Genomic DNA, 25,741 nt, shown 5'->3' with positions numbered 1-25,741 from the left:
TTTATATTTACTGTATAAATATTAATGTCATAAATTAATTCATTTCTTTTCTTCATATACACAAATATTTATAAATAATTACATCGTTTATATATTAATAAATAATTTTTTTCAGTAATGCCATTTGTATTAATATACTATGAATATAATATCTAATAAAATAATATCTTTATATATTAATAAATGATTTAATAACTTATAAAAAGATCTTTGAACACGCAATTGCTGTGTAATGAAATTAATATATATATATATTAAAAAAAAAAATAAAAAAAAAAAAAGTTGGTTTAGACTTCAACTATTTAATTCAGTAATTTTGGTGAATTTTGTTACTAAAACTCTTGAGTCATCATTTAATGTCGTAGCAATTTTAGTGTTAGAGTTCGCTGCTGATGAGCACGAAGATTTTAAACTGCCGGATCTGACGATAGCAGATGTAGGCGTTATTGAATTACTGGTTTGATTGTTGAGATCCATCAATTCAGCATGAATTCTAAAATGCAATCTTGACTCTAATGAATATCCTGTATAATTTTTTCTGAAAACAAAAAAAAATATTTCGATCAATAAATATTATTTTAGCTAAAATATAAGCAGATTCACAAAAAAAAAAAAAAAAAATAAATACTTTGCGTCTTCTAAAAGATTGACAGCTCCTTGATTATCATTTCTATCACGCGCGAGTACCGCTAGTTCAACCATAGCGTAAGGAACTAGGTAACAATCTTCCTTAATTTCTTTTTCCATTTCAATAACACGTTTCAAACAATCTTCTGCTTGTAGAGGAAGTTTCATTTGACGTAAACATGTTCCTTTTATTAGTAATAATAATCCTAAATTATCGGCCGTATATTTCTGTTTTTGTCTGTAAATTGTTACATAAATAAAATTATATGCATTCATCCTCTATTAAATTCACTTTAAAATAAGTACAATCTATATTTATGAACACTTAAAGTATTAATAAAAATAAGTATGTCATTGGACTTATTTAAAAGAGCATTAAAAAATATAAAGAAATTTCTTACGTTTGGTTTAAAGTTTTCTCTTCAGCTTCAATTATTTTATAAACATCAACTATTAGGTCCGAACGCTTTCCAATAATGCGGAATAAATTCCACACAAACATCAACTCAAAAATAGGAAGAACCAGAGTTTTATTTTGTGAAAAATACCTTTCGGATTTTTTAACTACAAACTTCTCCATAGGCAATGATTTACCAGCTATTCTTTGTTTGTATGTAGGTACTTGGGTCATCAAACTACTAATTTTTTCTAGGTCGGCAGCGGAAGAAACTTTTTGGGGCTGATCCTTTTCATTCTGCTGCTGTTTCATTATCATCAGCACAGCTTGCTGGTACAAATAAATAGTACGCGACCAGTTGGACTGCTCAGCCAGCGACTGGGCGTAAAATAATGCCGAATCCCAGTCTTGTTGACAGCAATGTGCCCACATGAGCTCCCAGAAACATAAATGGTGGAATTGTGGCCATATATTTTGACTTTTCCATGATTTTTCATACCACTGGATCGAATTTTCAATATTGGCTTTCATAAATTCGAGACGACCTTTGAAAAACAAGAACCAGACACCGTCTGGATAATGGTGCAATTCGTTTTTTAATGCCTTATCACACCAGTCGAGATCACCATCGCGGTGACTTAGTACGAATGACGTTATTAGATGGTACGATAATAGTGTCATTGCACAAAGTACTTGACGTAATCCTCTACGATCTTCATATCCTTTTTCTAATTCCGTTAATCCATTGATCTTTGAAATGTTTTATGTCAATGTTATTATTTCAATGACATTTAATAAGTTTATAATTATAAATGTGTAATTATAAGAAATTAATTTTACCTTGTCACCAGAAAATCCAATAAATTCTAATAGTTTAATAATACGTCCTGGTAAAAGTGATATCATCTAAAATAAATTATTTTGTTACTTACATACAAATTATTAAATAAAAAATTACATTAAGATTACACACATAAAATTAAGTAGTTAATTAATTATTATAAACGTACCAAATTAAAAGTACCAATTCCCATATGTACACCACTTTCAAAGTGTACCCGTTCAATATCATTTTTCCATTTCCGTGATGTAAGAATTGTCAAACATTCTCTGATTGTTATTTTTATTATTAAAAATAAGTACGGGTAAATGGAAAAAAAAGTTATTAATTATTGTTATGCAATACAGAAATAGTTGAGAAAAAGTTATAATATGCATAGCATAAATTGTCAATTTTTATGAATATAAGTTACAACAATTATTGTAAATTATAATTTATAATTGATGAATAAATTTATAAATATCATTACTTGTAAATAAGGTAGCATGTACGTATTTTTAATCCGGCTTTGACAAAACTCACAAGAGTTTCATCTTCGACAAATGTAAGCATCGCCTTCAATAATAGTGACTCAGCATAGCATAGTTCAGCATGTATCTCCTCTGTAATACGCTTATTATTTTAGTTATTAAATTTCTCATAGTCATGCAATAAAAAATTTAATTGTAGATATTTATGCCAGAGTGTATGTCCATTTGTTATAAATTTAAATGACTGCTCTATCAGCCATCAATTTTTTCGTAGATTAAAGTCATTATTGTGGTAACAAAAAAAAATTATAGTCGTATTAAATTATTTGTAAACATACACACCGACAGCAATTAAATTATAAATTAAAAAATAAAAATATTATAAAATACTCAACCGATTGTGTACAAGTTGTAGTTGGTTTTTTTCACCATTTTCCCGATATTCTGGGTAAGTGTTACGTGACGTCGGTGCTTTGAGCAAACATTCATACAAATTTTCAAAGTATCCACAGCCTTTTCTATATGTTTCTAGAAAAATATATTATATAGAACCATTAACAATAATTATTTTAAAGTAAAAGATAAAATTAAATAAATAAAAGATTTAAATAATTTTGAAATGAAGAGTTAGAGTCCAATAAGAAGTACCTGTTCGAAAGTTAGAAAAGCTTCAAGACATGCAAATACACTATTTCCCAGGGAGTGATACATACTCTTGTGCGCCCAAGGTTCAAGTATTTTTTTAGCACTCGCAAAATCATTATTAAAAAAAAAAGAAGTTGCCCGCTTAGCATCTTTGATTGCTGTTTCTAAGTCCATCGTCGCGGTGCTAGTTGCTTCTGATGACGGCAAAGCCTGCGGGCTAAGAAAAAAATTATAAAATAATACAGACGTACAATATAAATGACAATAATTAATGAGATATTTTAGAAAATAATAAAGCACCTTGGAATCGTTTCATCATCTTCAGCATCAAGAAACTGTGAAATCCATTTAAATAAAAGAAAATACCATTAATTATTTATGATAGAAAAAAATTTCTAAATTTTATTACTGACCTCATCTTCTCCATCCACGTCCACTTCTACATCTATATCAGACATTGTTTTATTATTGTTGTTGTGATGCTATTGCGTGTACTATGGACAAAAAAGCCGAGTGCACTGATGTAAAGACGATGGCCGTGAAAACAACTGTACTTAACTGTAAAACCAGAATAGCATAAAGATTAACACCATAATTACATTACCTCTCGGTATTTGTATATTTATCACTTTATTGTATTGAGTATTTATTCATATTATTTTTTATCGATGCTCGTTATCATTACACGAACTTGTTATTATTATCAGCATTAAAGATAAAAAAAAAGAAAAAAACCGCTCTATTTTTTTTGCCTGAAAATAGTAAATAAATATATCTCACCTACTTTGCTGTCAGTAATAAATTACTTATTTTAAGAAAAAAAATTTTTTTAGTATCAATAATTTGTTGTTTTACAATATGACAAGTGTTATTTTATTTATTTTTTTTTTTTTAATGATAAAAATTGATAAAATAAAAGAAGAAATTTTTGTCTGAGATAATAAAATTTTGATGATTAAAAAAGTATTGATAAGTAGTTGATGATGTGAAAAAAAAAATAACAAAAAAAAATACGGGGATGTATATAATTGGCTGAAAAGCCGATAAATGATAAATGACGTTTATCAGACAAAATGATAATTGTAAAATAAACACATACTGTTTAAATATTGTAAAGGTCATGTATTATAAAAAAAAATAAATTTAATAAGAAAAGTATAAGTTAATTGTCTTACAAACCTAATCAAATAAACTTATCAACAGCAGCTGTTCATAACTATAACTATAACTGTACTAAGCAACACTTAGTACTATTGTGTACTATTGTATACTGTGAGCACTGGCGCGTTCGAGGTAAGGTGCTCTCAGTACTTTGATCACGTGATTATAAAACAGCGGCGCTAATTTCACATATCGATACTGCCATTCTAATACGTCGTATCCCACAAAATTTGATAAATAGACTTTTTTTGAAAAATAAAATCATAATATTATTCAAGTCATATTAAAAATTTAAAGGTCAAATAGCTTAATAACTATTTTTAAATAAATATATTTTCATCCGTCGAATCCCATTTATAATCCATGTTAAAAATGAACCGTTCTTACCGTCTGCTGTAAAATTTTCTAAATGTGGAATACGATGACGTATTAAAATGACAGTAAGTCACGTTAAATAATTTAAATTTTAGTACTGGCATTAAGGTTGAAAATAATGCATTGAAATAATGATTAAGAGAGCACTTGATCTAAAAATATTTTTGTATTTTTTAATTTTTTATATCAAGCTTAAATTAATTTTTAAATTTCTAGTTCTGTCATATGGAGATCAAACATAAATTTTTAATTATATATTCAGGATTAAATAGAATAGCTATTATAATAATTAGAAATAGCTAGACCTGGCCCCGCTTAAGATATGGTAATTATGGAAAAACTAACAAAAAAGGATTTCGCAATACCAATTATACAGGGTATGTGACATTGAACCCGAAACTCTCAACCAATTTTTGTTGCAACGAAGCCAGAAAATTATGCTCCGAAAAAGTGAATACTGCGTTACAAGGCCTCACTGAGAACTTACACAGAGCTGACATTGATGCATGCTAGAAACAAGTAATACTAAGAGGACACCACCGGTTATGGAAGTCAGAATTTTCTTTAAGAAAATAGGAAAAAAGTAGAAAAATACTTTTTCATCAGGAGAACAGAGAAGCTGAAGTTAAGGAAGCGAACCAAAGTTCACAAAAGTATTAAATATAGCATTATGAATTGTAAGATAGAATAACTATAAAGTTGGAATATCAAAGTAAAATAATAAATTATAATATTAGTGAAGAAAAGTAGATTTAAGCGACACATGTATCAGAGTTTGTTAGACAAGCTGTACATCTGGTGTCAATAAATAATAAAATAAAATAATTCCAACTATTCTATATTGGAGAATAAATTAAAAAAATTTTTATTCTGTGTTGAAGGTTTATTTTAATAAAAATAAATTTGTGTAAAACATGATTTTTAAGCAAAAGAAGATTATATAATCATTATAATGACATAAAATTTTTTTTTTTCGTTATCGAAAAATTTCTCGTAAATAAAACGAATCTTGATAATATTATCAACATATGTTTTTAATTGAGTATAATGTATAAAGTAATTTCTTGAAGCATAACTTTACTGGCATCGAATCAAGGGTAAGGCTCTTAAAATCTTAGTTAAAAATGAATCTCTTTTATGATCGACAAGAAAAATTATTTGAGAAACATTTTAGAAAAAGATAATATTTTTTTACTTCTTTGAAAATAAAATTTTTTTCTTCTCAACTTGCCGAAAATAATGTTAAACTATACTTTTTAATACTTGGAGAGCTTTTGCAAGAAAAAACTACTTTTGCTAAATTTTTTGAGTACCCCGTTTCACCCGCTTCCCTCCCCTACATTAATTGAAACCATTCTAAATTTATTGTTATATCTGCAAACAAGTTATTTACACTTTGATTTCAACTTATCTACCAAATATCGTTTTTAATTTTTTGAAGAGGTGAGTTTTTTATTTTAGTATGACGAGCTCATTTTTAATTGATATTGAATGTGCCCTGATAGCCACAGTTTCAGACCAACCAAGTTGGTGTCAGATAGTTGCCACCAACTTAGCGACAACTTGCGGTCAACTTCCGAATTTGTAACTGTTGGCGCCAAGTTGGCTACAAGTTTCTGAGAAAAACAATCTGCCGCAATATGTCGCCAAATTTCTTGAGAAACTTATCGTCAACTTGGTGTGAAAAAGTTTCAGAGCAACTTTTGCTGACAACTTGGTGACAACTTGGTGAACAAGTTGACACCAACCGAGTTACTTTCCAAGAGTTGCCGCCAAGTTGGTGACAAGTTGCGGCAGTAGATTGACAGAAAGTTGCGGCCAACTTGGCTATCAGGGTGTACTTCTGAATTATTGAAACCGATATTATCAGTAGAGTCAACGAAATTTATCGGTAACTTGCACCGATAAAATCGGTTGAGTACCAAAAAATAATCGATTGAGTCAACCGATTGCCAATCGGTAGACGCTACTGATTATTTTTTTTCCGTGTATGAACGGTAATATCCATGGATATTAGTGCACCGGATATTAGTGCACTAAGTGAAAAATTCCTGTAAGGTAAAAGCCCCAATATATGATCATGTACCAGTATATGATCACTCCATGTATTTGTATACCTATATTTGTGAATATACCCTGATAGCCAAGTTGGCCGCAACTTTCTGTCAATCTACTGCCGCAACTTGTCACCAACTTGGCGGCAACTCTTGGAAAGTAACTCGGTTGGTGTCAACTTGTTCACCAAGTTGTCACCAAGTTGTCGGCAAAAGTTGCTCTGAAACTTTTTCACACCAAGTTGACGATAAGTTTCTCAAGAAATTTGGCGACATATTGCGGCAGTAGATTGGTCTCTTTTTTCTCAGAAACTTGTAGCCAACTTGGCGCCAACAGTTACAAATTCGGAAGTTGACCGCAAGTTGTCGCTAAGTTGGTGGCAACTATCTGACACCAACTTGGTTGGTCTGAAACTGTGGCTATCAGGGTAGATATACAAATACATGGAGTGATCATATACTGGTACGTGATCATCTATTGGGGCTTTTACCTTACTCAAAACATTTTTCGTTTTAATCAAATAACAATTTTTTATTTGATTCAAGAACCAAATTTCTAACAAAATTGAGTCCTTACTTCCAGATATATAATACCAAAGTTAACTTTTTTTAATTTTTTAATTTTTCAAACTTTTTTTCTTATTTTTTGTAATTATTTTTTAATAAACAAAAAAATTCTAAGGGCCAGTTTTTCAATTCAGGATAAAATTTTATCCAATGATAAAATTTATCTATATATTTCATATATATAAATATACTGGCAATAATAATTTTATCCTGGATAAAATTTTATCTCGGATAGAAAAACTGGCCCTAAAAATTTTTAGATGTCAGCTAATTTAATTTTCTTTTAAAAACGGCGAAAATGTAGAAGTTGCAGTATATAATTAAATTTGTCAAAATTATTTTAAGGATGGGTTTGCCGCGTTTTTTCTTTAAAGATGGCGGCTTGTGTTCCTAAACAGATGCATGCGCATAAATCGTTAGCACGTGGGTTTAGTATACGTAATCTCGTACCTGTGTACAAATTTGTACATACAAAAGTATTTAAATAAATAAATATAAATATAAACAGAGTTATAATCTAAAATTACCGGTTTCTCTTCACGTGTGAGTAACTGCACAAATAGTTTAAATAATTATAAATAAATAAATTAAAATGTCTGACGAAGAAGTGATAAGACGTCGTTTGCTCGTTGATGGAGACGGTATTGGCGATGACAGACGGATAAATATGTTATTAAAGTCATTTATAAAGTGGGCTAATAATCCGGATGTTGACAACACGCTCCATGAACGTATTCTGGCTAGTCTTGCACAGAGTGAATTTGCTCAGAAAAAATCACGTTTTGTATCGGCTATGAGTCAAGATGAGTTAAAAAATTATAAAAAATTATACGAAGACATAGGAATTGAAATAGAACAGGCCAAACAGGATATTGAAACTACAAAAGCTGAGTTGCAAGAAGCCAAACAGATACGCAAGAATCGAATCGAGTATGATGTCTTGGCTAAAGTTATCAATGAGCAGCCTGATAGAAGAAAGACTAATTTGAAATTGGAGACTTTGAAACAAGAACTTGGATTTTTAAAGGTAATTATTTTATTTATACTATCGTAATATTGCAATATTCCTTAAGTCAAAAATAAATGATACCGTATTTATGAGACATCTAATAATTCAAATGTTTTTTTTTTAACAAGCAAATAACTCTAAAGTAACCTGAAAAAATTCTACTTTTAGAAATTTTCAAAAATTATTGATGCCAATTTTTTTCATTCTTTCTTGGTAATAAATTATTTGTTTAAAAAAATTTTTTTAAATATTCAGATGTCTTATAATTTCAATATTATAAAAAATAAGTATATTTGCGATAGACACTTTAAAAATGTGATTCTTAAGCTAGTAGATATTTGACAATTTTACTTGATACTAAAGGCGAAGAATTAAAGATTTATTTATGGTTTCTTCGAAGTTATAATTTGTAGATGCAAATATTTTCCTAATTTTTAATATTCCGTTTAAAAGAAAGCGAAAAATTGTTGATTCCTGTTGACTTTAGTATTATTAAAAAAAAAAAAAAATAAACTTTTTAAAAAGATATAAATGTACTTTTAGAGAATATACAAATGTATAGAACAAAAGAAACAAATTATTTTTGTTTTACTCTAGGAAAAATCTGAGCAGCTGGAACATAAACTGGAGATGCGGAGAAAACAATTCCACGTATTAATATCATCAATTCATTCGTTAGAAGAGATGTTAGATGAGTCTGATGAAGAAATAATGAATGTAAGCCTCGAAAATTATGAAGATAATGATGTAGCCATGCAAGTATCATCATGAGTATTATGTCAAGATTAATTTTCATACTTTTTTCTACATGAATAATATTAGTTCATTATACTTAATGTAAATAAATTGAAGATCGGTCAATACATTATTAGTATTGAAATCTTTACAAAATTATGAAGTTAATTAATAAGTTTTGTCAAAATGAGATTAATTGAAAATATTGTTAACTTTATGTTAAAAAATGTAGAAAATTCGAATTTAAGCTTTAGTTTACTTATTTTTGGCACATGGCGTATGGTCAATGAAATGCTTGTTTTGTGATTAAGTTTTTCACTTTCTTCGCATATATATGAACATAAATTTAAATTGCGTATGTAATTTGAGTCAATTGTATCATAATTGTACTCACATATTAAGTGTAAATAGTCATGATCTAATGTATGTTGAAGAACTAAGAGATTTCTTTGTTGAAGCAAAAATGAAAACTCTGGTTTCAGCCGTCTTGGATCGTGAAAATAATGTTATTGTGATAAAGAGATATCTGTAATCTATATATATATAAGCGAAATACCACTCACTCATCACGAGATCTCCGAAACTATTCGCCCGATTGACTTGAAATTTAGCATAGTTACTCCATTCGTGATGTAGACGCTCACTAAGAACGGATTTTACGCAATTCCTAGCCAAAATGAATTTTTCGTCTACCATCACATATGCCCTCCCCTCCCCTCCCTCTCATTCTTCTCCTCCCCTCCCGTGCCCTATAATCTTTCCCCTTCCCTATATCTCTCTCTTTTTTTGGGAGCGAAATATCATTTTGACCCTCTAATCTAAGAAACCATCAGTGGCACCCGTAAATTATCGAACTCAACCCCCCTACAACCACCCACGCTAATCAACCTTTGCCATGGTTACCATTGTCATGGTTATCGTTGCCATGGTTACCGTTGCTATGGTTACCGTTGCCGTGGTTACCGTTGCCATGGTTACCGTTACCATGGTTTCCGTTACCATGGTTACCGTTATCATGGTTACCGTTGCTATAATAACTGTCAAAATGATTGATTTTAAATTTTATCGATTGACTGTTGGGACAGTAGGAATTCATAATCATACGTTTTTTAAGAAAGAATAGCTAAATCATTAATAACTGAAATAACTTATATGTATTGGAATAATCATGAAGGATGAACTCGATTATATCATAACACAGATAAAATTAAACATAAATATTATCAAGTTGATATTGTTAAATGATTATACTGATTTTAATGATTAAAATTAAAATGGTAAATTATTGTCTGATGCGTCTTCTCTAAATTTTACAACGATATCGTTAAATTATTATAAAAAACGGTCGATTTAAGATAATTTCTAATAAAATGAGTAATAATAAATATATTTTTTAATACCACTTAATTTGTTATGAATTTATTAATAACTAGCTGATACCCGCCCGCTTCGATAGGAATACTATACAATTTTATGGTGTACCCTAGATGAAAAATATAAACAAAATGGTTAATTTCAAAAGATAATGAATATAAATTTTGAATTAGAGAAAAGTGATTGTTTGTGATGACCGGTGTTAGCAGTATTAAATATATGAGAAAAAGTATTTTTATTATTAACATTTTTAAAATTAAAAATTATTGACATTTTTAAAATTAAATAATACTATGAAGCGGAAAAGAATAGGAGTTACGGATAATTATTACGTGAATCGTTCCAACATTCACGTAACAGAATAATTGGAGGAGGAAGAGATTGAGAAAGAAATAGGAAGGACCTTCTTAATAAGAGTTTACAGAATATGCGAGAAAAAATTCAGATAGCTCGGACAGGGATTCGAACCCAGAACCTTCCGGTGACATGTCGGCTACTCTACCATTTGACCTATCCGGTCTAGACTAAATGTTTAGGATAACATTATTATAATGGGAACGCATCTCACTACACAGTACGTCATGGGTGATGCGGAAATCTGTCTAATGACAGATTTACTGACTAACTGACCCATTGATTGATTGATTATTAATAATAAAATACTTTTCTCATATATTTAATACTCGCTAACACCGGTTATCATAAACAATCACTTTTCTCTAATTCAAAATTTATATTAATTATCTTTTTGAAATTAATCATTTTGTTTATATTTTTCATCTAGGTTACAACATAAAATTTTATTGTATGCCCAGCGAAGCGGGTGGGTATCAGCTAGTAATTAATAATTATAAAAAAAAATAATTGTTATGTACTTCTTCAGTATCTAAGCGTTCTGTAACCTCAAGAAGTGTGTGAGATTTACTAATAATAAAGAAAAAAAAATTGAACACAATATAAAAAATAATTACTATAATTATGACCATGAAAATTTAAAAATATCAGTTGAAGTAACAAATATTTAAATCTCTCCACATAAAAATAAAATAAATTAAATTAAATTAAATTAACTATCAGACATAGACATAATTGTAAATAAATGAAATCAATTAAATAGTAAGGTAAAAGACTCAGTTATTGACACTTGCAAATTTATTTTAATTAAAAAAAAAAAACAAATCAACTCCAATAAATTAACGAATATAATTTTTGAATTATAAATTTTAAGATAATTGGTTTTTTGAGAAAATTTTATTTTTTTAATTAGAATAAAATTGCAAGTGTCAAACAACGAGGCCAGTGTCAATAATTGGATCTTTTACCTTAGCTGTTTGTAGCAAATCAAATATTTTATTCAAATTTAAAAATCGTCTTATAAGTAATTGTAATCTAAATATTTAATAATAGAAATCATGGTACTGGAAATAAATATTATCTAACTGTAGCAATTTTTATAATAAGTTTCATTTAATTATTGAAAAAACAAAATAATATCTGAAGCCGTAATATTATAATTGAAATTGAAAATATGTTTCATGTTATTCAATCTACTTGTAAAAAAATTATTGTATGTCGTCTATAGACGTGGTAACAAACATCTCATTAATGATAAATATATTTAATAAATAATTATTTAATATTAAAAAATAAATATTTTTGGTATTTTTTCAGTGACCATCCCTTTTTGATGTGGAATTCCATCCCAATTTCGTAATCGCCTTTTACTCAATTAGATCTACTTAGGTAATGGACACCCTAACGGATCGGTTTATGCTCAGTATACACCAAGTATACACAGTGTATACGTGTCGAATTCACCCAAAGTATACGCCGCGTATACACCGAAAATTTTTTTAAAGTCCAGAGTTTGAAATTTTTCCAAGTGTTGAATCGTAAAAAAAATTTTAATTTTTAAATAACAATGGGCTACAAACAGCCAGAAACTGATAAATTCAATGACATTAAGACACCATGTTCCAGTGTATGACATGCCAGGTTTACACCGTGAAAAAATTTCTAAGTCCCACAGCTTAAAATTTTTCGAAGTGCTGAATCGTAAAAAAATTTTTAATTTTTAAATACCAATGGACTACAAATAGCCAGAAACTGATAAATTCAATGAAATTAAAACACCATGTTCCAGTGTATGACTTATGCCAGGTTCACACCGTCAAAAAATTTCAAAGTCCCAAAGATTAAAATTGTTCTAAGTGTCAAATAGAATAATTTTTCGATTCATAAATATATGTGTAGATCAACAATAAGCTGCCTAAAACTGATACATAACTTGACATCAAGACACCATTTTACGGTGTATCTTTAATGCCGGGTTTACACCAGCCAAAAAATTTTGAAGTCTGACTCCGGAGAAAATTTTTCATGATAAAAAAAAGTAGGTATGTTTTGGCTGAAAATGGATAAATAACATAAAGACAGCCGAATTTTTGGAGCTTCGCCGAACATAAGCTCACACAAAAAACATTGCGACAAATTCCAACATCAAAATTCAAGCCGTTTTAGTATGTTATGTTAACTTTTTTTATTTTTGAGATTAGTGCACTTAATAATTAAACCTAATTTGCAACGAATCGATGATGTAAGAAAGTAAAAATATTAGAAATAAGGATGATCCTTTGTTTATTTAGTAAAATAAGTATTTTTACTTTTATTCACTCCATGAATAATTACATTAATGAATATATCATTCACAACAGTCTTAATGACTAAATTTATATTATTTGTAGGTTAACGCACAGTACAGAATGTATTGAAACTACGCAAGGCGCCTGCGTAAGTCAACAAATATTGAGATTTTTGGACAATATAAACAGTGAAGTTTTCAAACTAAAAAAAAATACATGTTAAAATTATTTTACTTATCCAATTCAAGTTATTTCCAGTCCATACAGATATAATTTTTTTTTATTCGAAAAAATTACTCTTAGACAGGACTGGAAAATTTTTAAGTTTTAGGACTTACAAATTTTTTGTCCTTTAAAATTTTTCATTCAACATGTTACACCAAAAAAATTAAACGTCTTAATGTCCTCTTATTTATTTATTTTAGGTTATTTCAAGTAAATATTTATTTTTTTTTGTTGAACAAAATTTCTCTTAGAATGGGATTTGGAAAATTTTTTACAGTGTACGCGTTGAAAGTGATACACCAAGAAACGTTCATCTGATTTTATGTTATTTGTTCGTTTCAGGTCATTTCCAGGCGATCCATACCTACTTCCCTTATTCGAAAAAAATTTTCTCACTGACAACTCTGACAACTTTGTCACTGTCTGGAGATAAAAAATTTTTTTGGTGTATACTCGGTGTGAACTTGTGTTATATGATTCGAATTCACACCGAGTATATTGAGTGTATTTTTCATTTATACTAAGTGTTTATCCGAAAAATACCAAATATACCTACTGTATCCCCCCAGTATACACCACACCAAGTTTACACCGAATTTACACCTAGTATACACAGTGTATACGGATCCGCTAGGGCATGAACTAACATGCCTCATTAATTCCTCTTCCTCATTATCATCAACAAAATTTGGAACGTAGGATGCAGAAAGCAGTACCTGTTCCTGTAACCCCAAATTCCTAAATACAACTTTCATATCGCTTCAACTTTTAATAGTGATTTGTTTTATATCATCTTGAAAAAATTAAATTAAATTAATGTCTCGCACAGTAATTTTTCAACTTTTCCGGATGAAGCGCAGATTATTCCTGAAGCCATCTTGTAGCAAATATTTGAATTATTTTTTTTTATCATTACATTGCAACACAGCGTTGTAAGCGCCGTGGATCATATTTCAAACAACTAAAAACAAAGCTCACATTCGAAAGTTTACGGTGGCTTTGTTTCTTGGTAAGTTTTTGTACGCACACTATTCACATTCTACCATTAAACAATCAATCATCATGGCTAACGGCGTGGATCCAGTTTTTGGTGTCAATCTCAGGTGTGTTCATATTATTTTTAATCTATTTTTTTTTTGTTAAGCACATTAGTAATGTCTTGGTTGTAATTAGCGTATTTACAATAAGGATTAAATTAACTATTCAATTTGCTTAGCATGTTAAATGTCATCAAGTAACCTGCTAGCTCACAGCATATACTGATGTGATCGCTGATCGTGATGTGCTAAAATATTATTTTTTATTACAGAGATCTAATGTCAAATGATGGTGTCATATTTAATTACGGCAATGAGATTGAAGAAAATGACGATGAACGTTTTAAATTTGATCCACATGTCAATTTTACTGATGATGAATTACTCAAATTTATTAATCTTGAGATATCAGACGACGAGCGGGATGATGATAGTGACGATCGCGATAACGATGATGGTAAAAAATGTAAAGCCACTGTATTACCAGGTCTCAATTTTGATAAAATAAAAGAAAAAATGAAAAATTTACGTGACGATGGAAAGGTAATTTATACATATATAAATATTATACATATTATACATATATAAATATATACTAAAAAATATTGACTTGAATGAAGAGAAAAATTCGTGAATCAAGTAAAATTTCCTTAAAGAAAAATTTTTGAAATTTAAGAATTTTTCTACTCAAATCAAGAAGATAAAGTTATTCAAAACTATACACTTGATTCAAGTAAATTTTTTTTCGTGTATATATGTTAAATATATAATAATTAATAATTATTTATATACTTATTATAAGTTTATTTAATAATATTATGATGCAAAATTTACGTTCTATATTTCAAATATTAATTACTATAAATTTCCTTTATTTGTTTATTTCAATCTAAAGAAATCGGATACATATCTTAATAGTGTGAATACTAAGAAAAGTATGATAAAATATATACTCAGAATATGAGATGTTGTTTACAATAAATTTATCTTAAGACGTTGATCGTATAATGAAACGATTATTCCTATACTAACTGTCTAATACATTTGGGAATAAGAAATAAATAAATTTTATTAATTAAATAAAAAAATAAATTGGGAATTAGAGTGTAGACAAAATCAAATCCATGAATTCTAATTAATAAATTACAGAAATGAACAAAAATATTTTTTTATGTTACAGATAAAAAAAATAATCCTTCAACAAGGTGTTGGAAAAATAATACCTGCAAATTCTCTAGTTACAGTAAAATATTCAGGTTATCTTGAAGGTCAAGACAGTCCCTTTGATTCAACCTATCATCGTAAAAGTGTCAGTCGCTTTCGTTTAAGTGATAGTGAATTGATTTGGGGTTTAGATTTATCAATCCAGAGCATGCGAAAACACGAAGTGTCATTATTTCTAATCGATCCGGATTTAGCTTATGGAGAAATAGGATGTTGGCCAACCATACCGGGTAATTCTGAAGTGATGTTCATCGTTCAACTGACAGACTATAATGACAACACTGAAACTGATGACTTTAAATTACTTGATCCTGTAGATCGTAAAGTATTTCTTAAAATTGAAAAATCAATCAAACAGTTATTACTTACCGGTGCCAATAATTACCAACGTGGACAAGTAAAATTCGCAATATGTGATTATAAGCGTGCGATTGATCGCTTAGAGAACTCTCATTTAGATAACGATGAAGAAGAAAAGCGTTATAATTCTTTATTATCACGTGCTTACCAAAATTTAGCAGTTTGTTACAATAAAGAAAACATACCGCGTAAAGCATGTATTGCTTGTAATAATGTTGCTAATAAAACAGCTAAAACTTATTTTCACTACGGACGAGCGTTAATAAAAATGGGCGAATATCAGGAAGCGATAGAAAAATTGAACCTAGGATTAAAAATGGATCCACACAATAAAGAAATGACAAAAGAACTTGATTTAGCTGATAAGTTGCAACGTTTGAATTTAATAATCGAACAAAATATACATTCATGTTGTTTAAATATGGTTAAATTATCTTCAGATGCTAAGAATGAAGAATACAGAAAAATAGCATCTGAATTTTGCGATAATTTTACCAATAATAATAATATTATGAGAGAACCATTTCCTAATAAGATTGATCCATTACTCAGAGACATTATTAGGAAAATTGCATTGTTAAAGGGTATTAAAGTAACTTCTGTTGACAAAGATGGTAAAATTAATTTTTATCTTGAAAAATCTAACTATCATTAATTAAAACAATAAGTATATTAATCTTTTTTAATGTAGCGTTTCATTCAATTTTCTCACTAAAATATTCATGTTTAATATTTTTTTGATAAAAAATAATATAGGGTAAAAGACCCCATCAGTGGCGGGGGTCCCATTACTGAAACTTTCTTTGATTTTGGTACTTATTTAATTAATGAAATCATTAATTTTTATTATGAATATATTATTTCTAATCTCTAAGACCTTTAGATCAAAAAAATTTTTAATTTTTATTCCAAGTAGAACATTTTTTCATTGAAAGGAAAAGTGCCATTAATAGGGACTTAGAGGTGCCACTAATGGGGTCTTTTACCTTAATACTATTCAAATATAAAGAAAACTCAATATCCATATTTTGGATATGTTTATAAGATTACATTTTTTATAACATATTTAAGAAAAAATGTGAAATTTCGTTGTTTGGTAAAATAAGTAAATAATAAGAGCATTTACAATAAGTATATAGTGTGAAGATATAAAAAATAAAATTAGCTCGAAAATTGAGCTTTCAAAAAAATTATGAAGTTCTCTTATTAGAAAAATAGATTTTAAAACATTATCTCAATGCAAAACACTACCTATATCTATGTAGTATTTAAGTCAAATCTTTGTTACTTTTTCAAATCGTTTTCAGTTATTTTAAATATTTTTTTCTAATCAAAGTGATTGAAAATTGTCCAACTGAACGATCAAACGTATCGCATCTCAATTGCAATAAGTATTTTGGGATAAAATCAAAAAATTACATTCATCATTAATTATTTCAATAAGACGATAAAAAGAGTGCACTTTGTTATAATCATAATAACTCATTAATTACTATTGTTTTAAAGACTCGTAAGAGTTGTGCCAATTGTCACCAGCCAGTATGTGACGAGCACTCAATTATTCTCACACGGTGTGTTAAATGTTAGATTTGATGTCATTAATTATAAAAAAATGTAATATTTCTTTATTTTTTTAATAAAATTTAGTTGCATCCATTTATAGAAACCATTTTCAATTTATTTTCTATACTTTCTACTATGGGTACCCGGTTGCTAATGGGGCGATGGCTGAAGTTTAAGCTTATTTAAAAACTAAATAAAAAGTAAATAAATTAAATGCACTCACAAATAACTTTTTTTTGAGTTAAAAAACGACGATTCGAGAGCTTAAAATAAAATTTTGAATTTTCTTTAAGCTATTCATACAAATACACCGCGGTGGGTACCCGGTTGCTAACATAAGGATTAAATGTTTGTAATCATAAATAAGATTTTTGACTATAAAAATTACAATTAAAAATTTTCATTGAAGTTAATCAAGTAGGCTAAAATTATCGATTTTTAACGCGTTACATTCAATGATTAGTTCTCGAATAATTTTGATAAAATAACATAATATATGCAAGAAAATATTACAGATGTTCTTATCGAATTTAAAAATACTTAATTACTAAAAGTATAAATAATTATTTAGGTTTATTACGCTTCTTTTGTTCATTATCATTCACGAGTATTCGTATCATAGCTTCCGTAAAAACATGGAATTAATGAGTAAGCGCTTCAAAAAGTTCTCTACGTATACAACGAACAATGTTTCTAAAATTCATTCTCTCTTTTATTCATCTCTTCATTCATTTAATTCCATAATCAAGAGAAAATTATTGTCATACTAATCATAAAATATTAATTTGGTGCTAGATAGTATATTAATTTTTCCTCATACTAAATATTAATAATTAAATACAAAAAATTATATATTGATGTATATTCCCAATAGGCGTTAAATATATAAATAAATTTATCAAAGAAGTATTTCCCAATTCTGTTTGAAAAAGTAAAAGATTTATTTATGACACTGAAGTCAACCGACATCTAACAACTTTTTAGATTTTTGTAACCATTAAATTATTATGAAAACAAATTTAGTAAAAAAACTCCATATGTAAAAATTAAAAAAATTTTAAGTGCGAATTTTCAAAGATATTTTTTTTTATTATAATTAATTTGTTACAAAAATTTGAAAAATTGTCGAATGTCTGCTGATTTCAGTATTATGATTTATTTTCATCAGCTTTTGCAATGTCAATACTAACACTTACTAAGTTGAACAATTTATTACCTGAATTGGAAGATGCTATTAACATAAATGATTCAAGAAATATACGTGACAGGAGAGAACTTATACTGAATATCTATCAACGAAAAAAGCTTGATCAGCGACAAGAAATTTACCGTCAATTTTGATTTATTCGATTATCGCAAAAGAGTGAGTGAACTTTCCTTAATGAAAATATAATTTGAGATCAATAAATAACGAGATAAGATATATAGATGAAAATCAATGCATTTTTAGCAATTGTTTCAAACTCATATGCGCAAGTGTTGATAATCTATATAAGAACCTAAGAAACCAATGCACGAAAAAATGCTTGAACACACTGGTAATTTGAGCAAGTGTTTATGCAATTGTACTTGTAGCTCGAACTCTATTGGTGTACATGGACAATTAATTAACTTCATATGTTTTAATAGGTTTTTGACATCATACTGAAAACAGCAAACCTCTGACAATTTTTAAAATTTTTATAATAAATTAATTGTGATAGAAAAAATATTTTTGAAAGTTCGTACTCATAATTTTTTTACATTTCTACAGATAAAATTTCTTTAATAAATTTTTTACATTATAATTTATTTGTCATAAAAATTTAAAAAATTATAAGATGTCTGTTGATTTCAGTGTCATTTTTTGATTCGTTAATTTGAGTAGAATTATTATAAGGTATTGTTCGTTACTTCGTTATTTTCCGTTATTTAATCAAAGTTGAATATATACATTTTATCCTCGAATGTAATGTTTAATTCTGGCGATAGTATATAATTTATAGAATCATTGCATTAAAAATATTCATGAATGAGAAGCTACCGTTAAAAATAAAAAATAAAATTAAGTAAACCACTTATATTATATCAATTTTGATACTTTCTTTTTTGTATTTTTTTTTTTTTATTTTCTGCGCATGTCAATCGTGGGTGACATCTTTTATACACACTTTTTCGGCTTACTTCTGCGTGAAGCCAGAATAACTTCAACGGCCAACATCGGTCCACGCGTTATCAATTTTTTTAAATAATCTCACAAATAAATGAAAAATAAACAATCTCATAATCTCAAAAGTGTTTGCACTTGATAAATTTAACAATGAAATATGAATAGCTAGTGTAATTGAAATTTGTAGGTTAATTATTTTATTATCAATACAGTTGAGTCTCGTTATGAGTCTTATTTGTATTCTTCTTTTTTTTTTTTTTAATCAGACTCTCATTAATATGAGTATTGAATACTGATAATTTTAAAATAATAAGTATTGAATACTGATAATTTTTCTTTTATTTACAGATGATCTACAGAATAAATTTATTATTAACATTCTACTAACAATCCTAAGCTTTAGTAAAAAACAATGGCTGCCTATGAAACTCTTATAATTAATTGTTACGTCAAAGCTTACGATGACGATGAATGGTTTTCTCATACGATAGATCTATTCGGAAGATACAAAGAATTATTTGGAAAAATAAAAGTATCAGCTAGTGTAGACTCTAGGTTTGAGTCCGCGGACATTAAAATTAAAAAAGGAATCTCCAGACCAACAATTGCAATCATTGAATTAAAAGCTGACAATAAAGAATGGATAATACAAGATACAAATAATTGGACAAATGACATTGAATTTAATTATTTAGATGTTACTGTAGAAGAGGGAATTCATAAAACCAGTCCATTTCGACTGGATGTAGTTTTTAAAATAACCTGGTGTGGCTTTGTTGATGATATTAATTCGCCAAATTTATACGACAATCTGAAACATTATCTGTACAGCCCGGTATTCAGTGATGTTAAAATACGTGTACAAAACAACAAAGAATACCCAGTACACAAAATTGTCTTAGCTATTCAGAGTCCAGTATTAGAAAATATTTTACGAACGACCATGGAAGAAACAAACGCCAATTGTATTTTTTTTTCTGATATTGAAGAAGAAGTTGGGGATGAGCTTGTTATGTTTTTGTACCAGGGTAAACTGAAAAAAGCTCACAACCATCATAAAACTGCATTGAAATTGCTTGAAATTGGAACTGCTTATAAGATTTCGAAATTATCCAATATGTGTAGCTACATTTTAAGTAATAATTTGACCGTTGAAAATGTATTAAATACATTGGAACTTTCAGTTGTTTACGAATCAGTAGTTTTACAACTGCGTGCAATAGTATTTGCAGTCAACAATTACGATGAAGTCAGTAAACTTAATTCTTTTCAATCTTTTAGTCAACAACATCCTGAATTGATTGCCAAAATCAATAAGAAGTTTCAAAAATGTCGTAAACAATAATTTCTTTATTGTAGATTTTATTAATGACATTATTTTTTAATTGATAATTCAACAACACAGATGCTGTGAAATGCTTCAAGAAACAAATTTAATCATTAAGTGTTTATTTATTATCGTTTTTCTTCAACGAAAGCATTATATTAATTATTATTAATTATCTTTTTTAACTGCTCGAAATATGATGAATTTCGTTTTAAATTATTTCTTTAAAAGTTTTAATTATTAATGTGCTCTTCTAATAACTTTTTATTCATCATTAAACTTAATTATAGTTTTTAAATTTTATTTACTGCATGATAATTTTGAAAATGTAATTCTACGATTCAACCATCTATTCGTACTTTATTGTATTCCTTATAGTTCAAAAATTACTTTCAACTACTTAGAATCTTAAAATTTGTATTAAAAAAAATTTTTAAATTACGTTTTATACAATAAGTCTAAATATAAATACAAATTCTTTTACTGTATTAAGAAAAAAGTTGAGACTATTGTCAAATATATACGTTATATATTAAGTAAAAGTTTACGAAAAAAAAAATCAGTTTCTGATTTTGTTTATGCATTGGAGATAAAGATATTTAAATTAATTATGTATGTCCAAAATTTAGTGGATCCTTATATCAGTGTCTAAATAATTATCACAATGAATTCAAAAAATTAAATTTTTAATAGCCAGACAAACAACTTATATTATATCTACATAAGAGTGGTATCGTTAAATTGAAAAATAACTCTTTTCTGTTTTTAAAAATAATAAGTTAGAAAATGTCAAAGTACTGTATATAAGATACCAAAGTATAATAATAATAACTATAAAACACTGATTACACGTCATTTAAATACGCGTTTATCAATTTGAAGTTGTACAACTTAATTTTTCTTGAAATGAATACAATAACTTGATATTCCTGATGCGGTCATGATGTACAGATCATAAAAATAAAAATATACTCAGATAATCTGTTAAAAAAGTTAACTGTTGTTTATGTACTATTATTTAAGAAAAAAAGTTGATTTTTAAATGTAATCAAAAATATTGATTGATGAATATAAAAAAATGTAATTCAATAAACTATAGACAAAAAAAGCCAAACGAATCTTGTTACTAAAACTGCTTAAAATTACCTTGAATAATAATAATTAAATTTAAGTTTAATTACCTTAAATAATAATTCTACAATTAATCATATTTGATTAATATATTGGTCTTGTCATTAGTCAAGAATACATAAGTTTTTTGATTTAGGTACACTGATAAAATAATTATTTTGATTCACGAGAAAAAATCCTAAGTCAAGATCATTATTCTGAAGAATTTTACTTTCTTGAATCAAGCAAAAGGAATTCTTAAAGTACGAAATTTTTCTTGGCTCAAGTGAATTTTACTTGATTTAAGAATTTTTCTACTTGATTCAAAAGTATTAAAGATTTTTTTCTCTTGAATCAAACTAATTATTTTATCAGTGTAGCGGAGAATATATGTGAAGTCTGTTTGCTATTTAAAAGAATAAATAAAGAAGTAATGCTCAAAATGCTCGTTCAAAATCATAACTTAAATAAATATGATATACCCTTTAAATTAATCGGATATTAAATCCAGAAAAAAGTTTACTGAAATGTGAAATAAGAACAATTGATTGAAAATCAATATTACGTTTGACATAATTATTATTAACTACATTAAATTTTTATAAAGTAACAAAATGTATATCAGAATTTCGATGAATATTATTGCTATTTATCAAAATAACTAAACGAAAAACAATAATAATTGATAACTGTGGGACATGTTACGTAATTTAATATAGATACAAATCAGTTTTTGTAAGAATTGTTGATGAATCGATAATAAATACAACCACAAAATACTAGATAAAAAATGATAACGGTAATCAATTGTGATAAAAACAGTTATATATTACATTGCAATATTTTAAGATTTATTTTATTAGTGACAGATTCACATTAAAGTAAATATATAAATAAATATTATTTGAAGCTACTTTAATCAAGTGTTATCATCTATTTTTTATAATAAAATACTTTTACATTACAGCTTTTGAAGTATTTTAAAAATCTTCCAATTATGATGAAAAAAATTGTTTATTGTGTCATGATTGTTATGTTACTTTCAATAACAATGGTGTTGTCAGAATATAAAAAATGTTCAGTAATTGGAGAATTTGTGAGTAGTTTAATTCTTCAATGTTTCCATAATTAAAAATTCATCTATTATCATAATCCATATCTATAATTCATACGATCATTTTTTTAAGTGTTCTATTGCTGAGGATTGCTGCAAACCATTCCACTGCCTTGGTTTCATGAAAAAATGTGTCTCATAAAATAGAAAAGCCCATCCATTAGACCTGTTTGAAATTTCAACTTCATTTTTTATAAATTCAATAATTAAACAATAAAATGGAAATTTAATGAATAAACAAGTATTTTTATATCAATAAAAAAATCAAACAAAATTTTTTTTTTCATAAAATTTTATTCTCCTTCTTTTCTTCATCCACCAACAGTAACTATACCAATTATACAATGAATAATTGTTAATCAATTAATCATTTCACATCATTTAAAAGACAGAAAGGATAATGAGTATACTATTATGATACTGAAATTGAGAGACATCTGAAAATTTTTAGAAATTTTTTAACTAATAAATTATAGCAAACAGAAATATAAAAATGAAATTAGCCGAGATCTGAAAATTTTTGTAATTTTTTTTATTGAAAAAATTATGACAAAAAAAATTAAAAGAAAAAATTTCGCACGTAGAAGATTTGAACAACTTTTTTTTACTTGTAATTTAATTGATGAAAAAAAAACCAGAAATCGTTGAACGTCGACTAATATTAATACTGTAAAAAAAACGTAGTAAAAAAATTCCATCTTTAGAATCTTCAAAAAATTATGTGCAACTTTTTATAAATAATTTTCTAGATCTAATTTATTAATCAAGAAAAATTGTCAAGTGTCTAGGTACCATTTCTTTTTTTCTTTTTGTTTTTCACCACCAGACTTTTAGACAAAAAAAATATGAAAGTTATATTTACATATATACATATATCATTGTTTTTCAAATGACTAACTTCACAGCGATGAGCTCTTTGCTTCTTTTATGGCTGTTCGTGTTCAGAAAAGCTCAGAAATAAAAGGACGCTGTTTATCCTTTATTCAAGACTAAAAATAATTTTATAAAAGCTTCGTACAATTTCATTTATCGTATTTTACTAGTAATTCAGTTTAAATAAACTTTTAAAAATTTAGAAATCAGAATAACTCTGTAAAGATAACTGCGCAAAAATACATCAAAAAGGTTAATAACAAGCCGAATGTTATAAATCTACATAATTATTTCGATTACGTGATTTGTAAGTTACTTTTTTGAAATATTTAATAATTTCGAAATCATTTATAATTTTTTATCGTTGACAATACAAAATTCTAATTATTAATCAAAATATTTACAGGTTACCCAAAAGCAAAGAATTTTTAATTGACTGTTGCTGACTGGAAGTTTCCATAAACGTCTCTTCCAAATGATTCCACCAATTACATTCAATAATATTTTTGAAATAGACCAAGAAAATAAATGGTATATCGAAGGTGTTTACCTAAATGCAGAACAAAGGGCAGTATGTGGAAATGTAGTTATTAAAGCAAGTCTAGATGGAATGGGTCCGTCGGTAGATATTATGATTAAAAAAAGTAATACAAAACCTGCATTTGTAACAATGGAAGTGAAAGTATACGTGAATTCAACCAGAGGGAAATGGATGCGGAAAGATTTCAAGGATTGGACAGATACATGTTCTATTAACAATATTCCAGTTCACGTAGATCAACTAATTCGAAAAGGATTATATGTCGATGTAAACGTTGAGTTGAAAATTTATTGGCATGGCCATATTGCTAACCAGATTTCACCAAATTTGTTTGATAATATAAAAGATTACATGAATAAACCAGAATTCAGTGATGTTACAGTATGCGTAAAAGGCGAAAAAAAATATCTAGCACATAAAATCATTTTGGCTGCTCAGAGCCCGATGTTAGAAAAAATGTTAATGAACATGAAAAAAACTGAAAAAAATTGTATATGCTTTTCTGGAATCGACGATAATGTTGCTGATCAACTAATGATGTTTTTGTATCAAGGAAAATTAGTACAAACGAAAAAAAACTCTGAAATTGTATTGAAATTGTTCGAATTCGGGATTAAGTATCAAATTCAGAACTTGGCAGATTCTTGTGGATTCATATTGAGTGATATGATAAATATTAAAAACGCATTAAAGAATTTTGAATTGGCTACAGCTAACAATTCATCTATTTTAAGACAATCTTCATTGACATTTATTTTAAACAATTATGAAAAAATAAAAAAATCGAACGAGTTTGGTAATTTTTCTAAACGTAATCCGCAATTGCTTTCAGAAATTCATAACAAGCTTGAACAGTTGGAGAATAGCGACTCTGATGAGTCTGATTAATTCAGTGAAGATAATTAAGAATATTTTAATTACAATCGTTTATCAGTGATGAAATAATCATCAAATATTTTAAAATATTTTCATGATATGAAAAAGTAATTTTAAGTTATACGAGTTAAGATATCTGGTTTTGATTGAATATCCTCATTTTTAAAGCAAAAAATTGGAAAATAATCACAATTACAATAATAGAGAATTATTGAAAAAGAATAATCACTTTTATGGCATTTAATAATAGAATAAAAGTATTAACTGTGTTATTAATAGTAATTTTCAATAAAAAAAAAACTAAGTGTGTTAAATCAAAGAATTAATCAAAGTTTCTTTTAAAAAAATGAATGAATTATTGCATGAACATTTTCTGAGGCTCATTTTATTATCATGTTTTTACTATTTTTAGCAGCACCTTTCAGAAAAATAGATTTGTAATTAT

General features: G+C 27.4%; 5 protein-coding genes and 1 long non-coding RNA gene across 6 annotated transcripts; 5 read left to right on the top strand and 1 right to left on the bottom strand.

The window, feature by feature from the left end:
* Positions 1-285: 285 nt before the first annotated feature.
* Positions 286-4,277, bottom strand: LOC123259952 (tetratricopeptide repeat protein 39B-like). The gene is made up of 11 exons (XM_044720793.1): positions 4,160-4,277; positions 3,394-3,538; positions 3,281-3,315; positions 2,984-3,197; positions 2,731-2,863; positions 2,335-2,467; positions 2,035-2,134; positions 1,865-1,930; positions 1,029-1,774; positions 629-865; positions 286-538 (listed from the first exon to the last, which is right to left on the bottom strand). The coding sequence occupies exons 2-11, from the start codon at positions 3,436-3,438 to the stop codon at positions 295-297; spliced, it is 1,953 nt and encodes a 650-aa protein (XP_044576728.1). The 5' UTR covers positions 3,439-3,538; positions 4,160-4,277; the 3' UTR covers positions 286-294.
* A 3,296-nt stretch (positions 4,278-7,573) lies between these two features.
* LOC123258595 (THO complex subunit 7 homolog) lies at positions 7,574-9,413 on the top strand. The gene is made up of 2 exons (XM_044718710.1): positions 7,574-8,164; positions 8,744-9,413. The coding sequence occupies exons 1-2, from the start codon at positions 7,730-7,732 to the stop codon at positions 8,915-8,917; spliced, it is 609 nt and encodes a 202-aa protein (XP_044574645.1). The 5' UTR covers positions 7,574-7,729; the 3' UTR covers positions 8,918-9,413.
* Positions 9,414-13,923: 4,510 nt separating this feature from the next.
* LOC123259378 (inactive peptidyl-prolyl cis-trans isomerase FKBP6-like) lies at positions 13,924-16,547 on the top strand. Its single transcript, XM_044719831.1, has 4 exons — positions 13,924-14,115; positions 14,154-14,225; positions 14,432-14,702; positions 15,340-16,547. Exons 2-4 carry the CDS (start codon positions 14,185-14,187, stop codon positions 16,396-16,398), a joined length of 1,371 nt encoding a protein of 456 aa, XP_044575766.1. The 5' UTR covers positions 13,924-14,115; positions 14,154-14,184; the 3' UTR covers positions 16,399-16,547.
* Positions 16,548-19,434: 2,887 nt separating this feature from the next.
* On the top strand, positions 19,435-21,001 carry LOC123258863 (speckle-type POZ protein-like A). The gene is made up of 2 exons (XM_044719117.1): positions 19,435-19,638; positions 19,804-21,001. The coding sequence occupies exon 2, from the start codon at positions 19,868-19,870 to the stop codon at positions 20,798-20,800; it is 933 nt and encodes a 310-aa protein (XP_044575052.1). The 5' UTR covers positions 19,435-19,638; positions 19,804-19,867; the 3' UTR covers positions 20,801-21,001.
* A 1,670-nt stretch (positions 21,002-22,671) lies between these two features.
* LOC123259570 lies at positions 22,672-23,240 on the top strand. Its single transcript, XR_006508270.1, has 3 exons — positions 22,672-22,773; positions 22,860-22,988; positions 23,080-23,240. It is a non-coding gene; the product is annotated as an uncharacterized LOC123259570 (long non-coding RNA).
* A 645-nt stretch (positions 23,241-23,885) lies between these two features.
* LOC123258866 (TD and POZ domain-containing protein 3-like) lies at positions 23,886-25,471 on the top strand. The gene is made up of 2 exons (XM_044719122.1): positions 23,886-24,186; positions 24,286-25,471. The coding sequence occupies exon 2, from the start codon at positions 24,355-24,357 to the stop codon at positions 25,306-25,308; it is 954 nt and encodes a 317-aa protein (XP_044575057.1). The 5' UTR covers positions 23,886-24,186; positions 24,286-24,354; the 3' UTR covers positions 25,309-25,471.
* The last annotated feature ends 270 nt before the right edge of the window (positions 25,472-25,741 follow it).

Source organism: Cotesia glomerata, linkage group LG2, assembly GCF_020080835.1.
Source record: "Cotesia glomerata isolate CgM1 linkage group LG2, MPM_Cglom_v2.3, whole genome shotgun sequence".
Classification (NCBI taxonomy): Eukaryota; Metazoa; Arthropoda; class Insecta; order Hymenoptera; family Braconidae; genus Cotesia; species Cotesia glomerata.
This window is presented reverse-complemented; position numbering and strand designations above follow the sequence as displayed.

What these genes read in the sequence shown, in the direction of transcription:
- LOC123259952 (XM_044720793.1), bottom strand. Translation starts at nt 3,438, where the DNA reads ATGTCTGATATAGATGTAGAAGTGGACGTGGATGGAGAAGATGAG. An exon ending in GATGATGAAACGATTCCAAG is followed by an intron (nt 3,198 to 3,280) that starts GTGCTTTATTAT and finishes TTTTTTTCTTAG; the next exon opens with CCCGCAGGCTTTGCCGTCAT. An exon ending in CTACAACTTGTACACAATCG is followed by an intron (nt 2,468 to 2,730) that starts GTTGAGTATTTT and finishes AGCGTATTACAG; the next exon opens with AGGAGATACATGCTGAACTA.
- LOC123258595 (XM_044718710.1), top strand. Translation starts at nt 7,730, where the DNA reads ATGTCTGACGAAGAAGTGATAAGACGTCGTTTGCTCGTTGATGGAGAC. An exon ending in AAGAACTTGGATTTTTAAAG is followed by an intron (nt 8,165 to 8,743) that starts GTAATTATTTTA and finishes GTTTTACTCTAG; the next exon opens with GAAAAATCTGAGCAGCTGGA.
- LOC123259378 (XM_044719831.1), top strand. Translation starts at nt 14,185, where the DNA reads ATGGCTAACGGCGTGGATCCAGTTTTTGGTGTCAATCTCAG. An exon ending in GTTTTTGGTGTCAATCTCAG is followed by an intron (nt 14,226 to 14,431) that starts GTGTGTTCATAT and finishes TTTTTATTACAG; the next exon opens with AGATCTAATGTCAAATGATG. An exon ending in ATTTACGTGACGATGGAAAG is followed by an intron (nt 14,703 to 15,339) that starts GTAATTTATACA and finishes TTTATGTTACAG; the next exon opens with ATAAAAAAAATAATCCTTCA.
- LOC123258863 (XM_044719117.1), top strand. Translation starts at nt 19,868, where the DNA reads ATGGCTGCCTATGAAACTCTTATAATTAATTGTTACGTCAAAGCTTAC.
- LOC123258866 (XM_044719122.1), top strand. Translation starts at nt 24,355, where the DNA reads ATGATTCCACCAATTACATTCAATAATATTTTTGAAATAGACCAAGAA.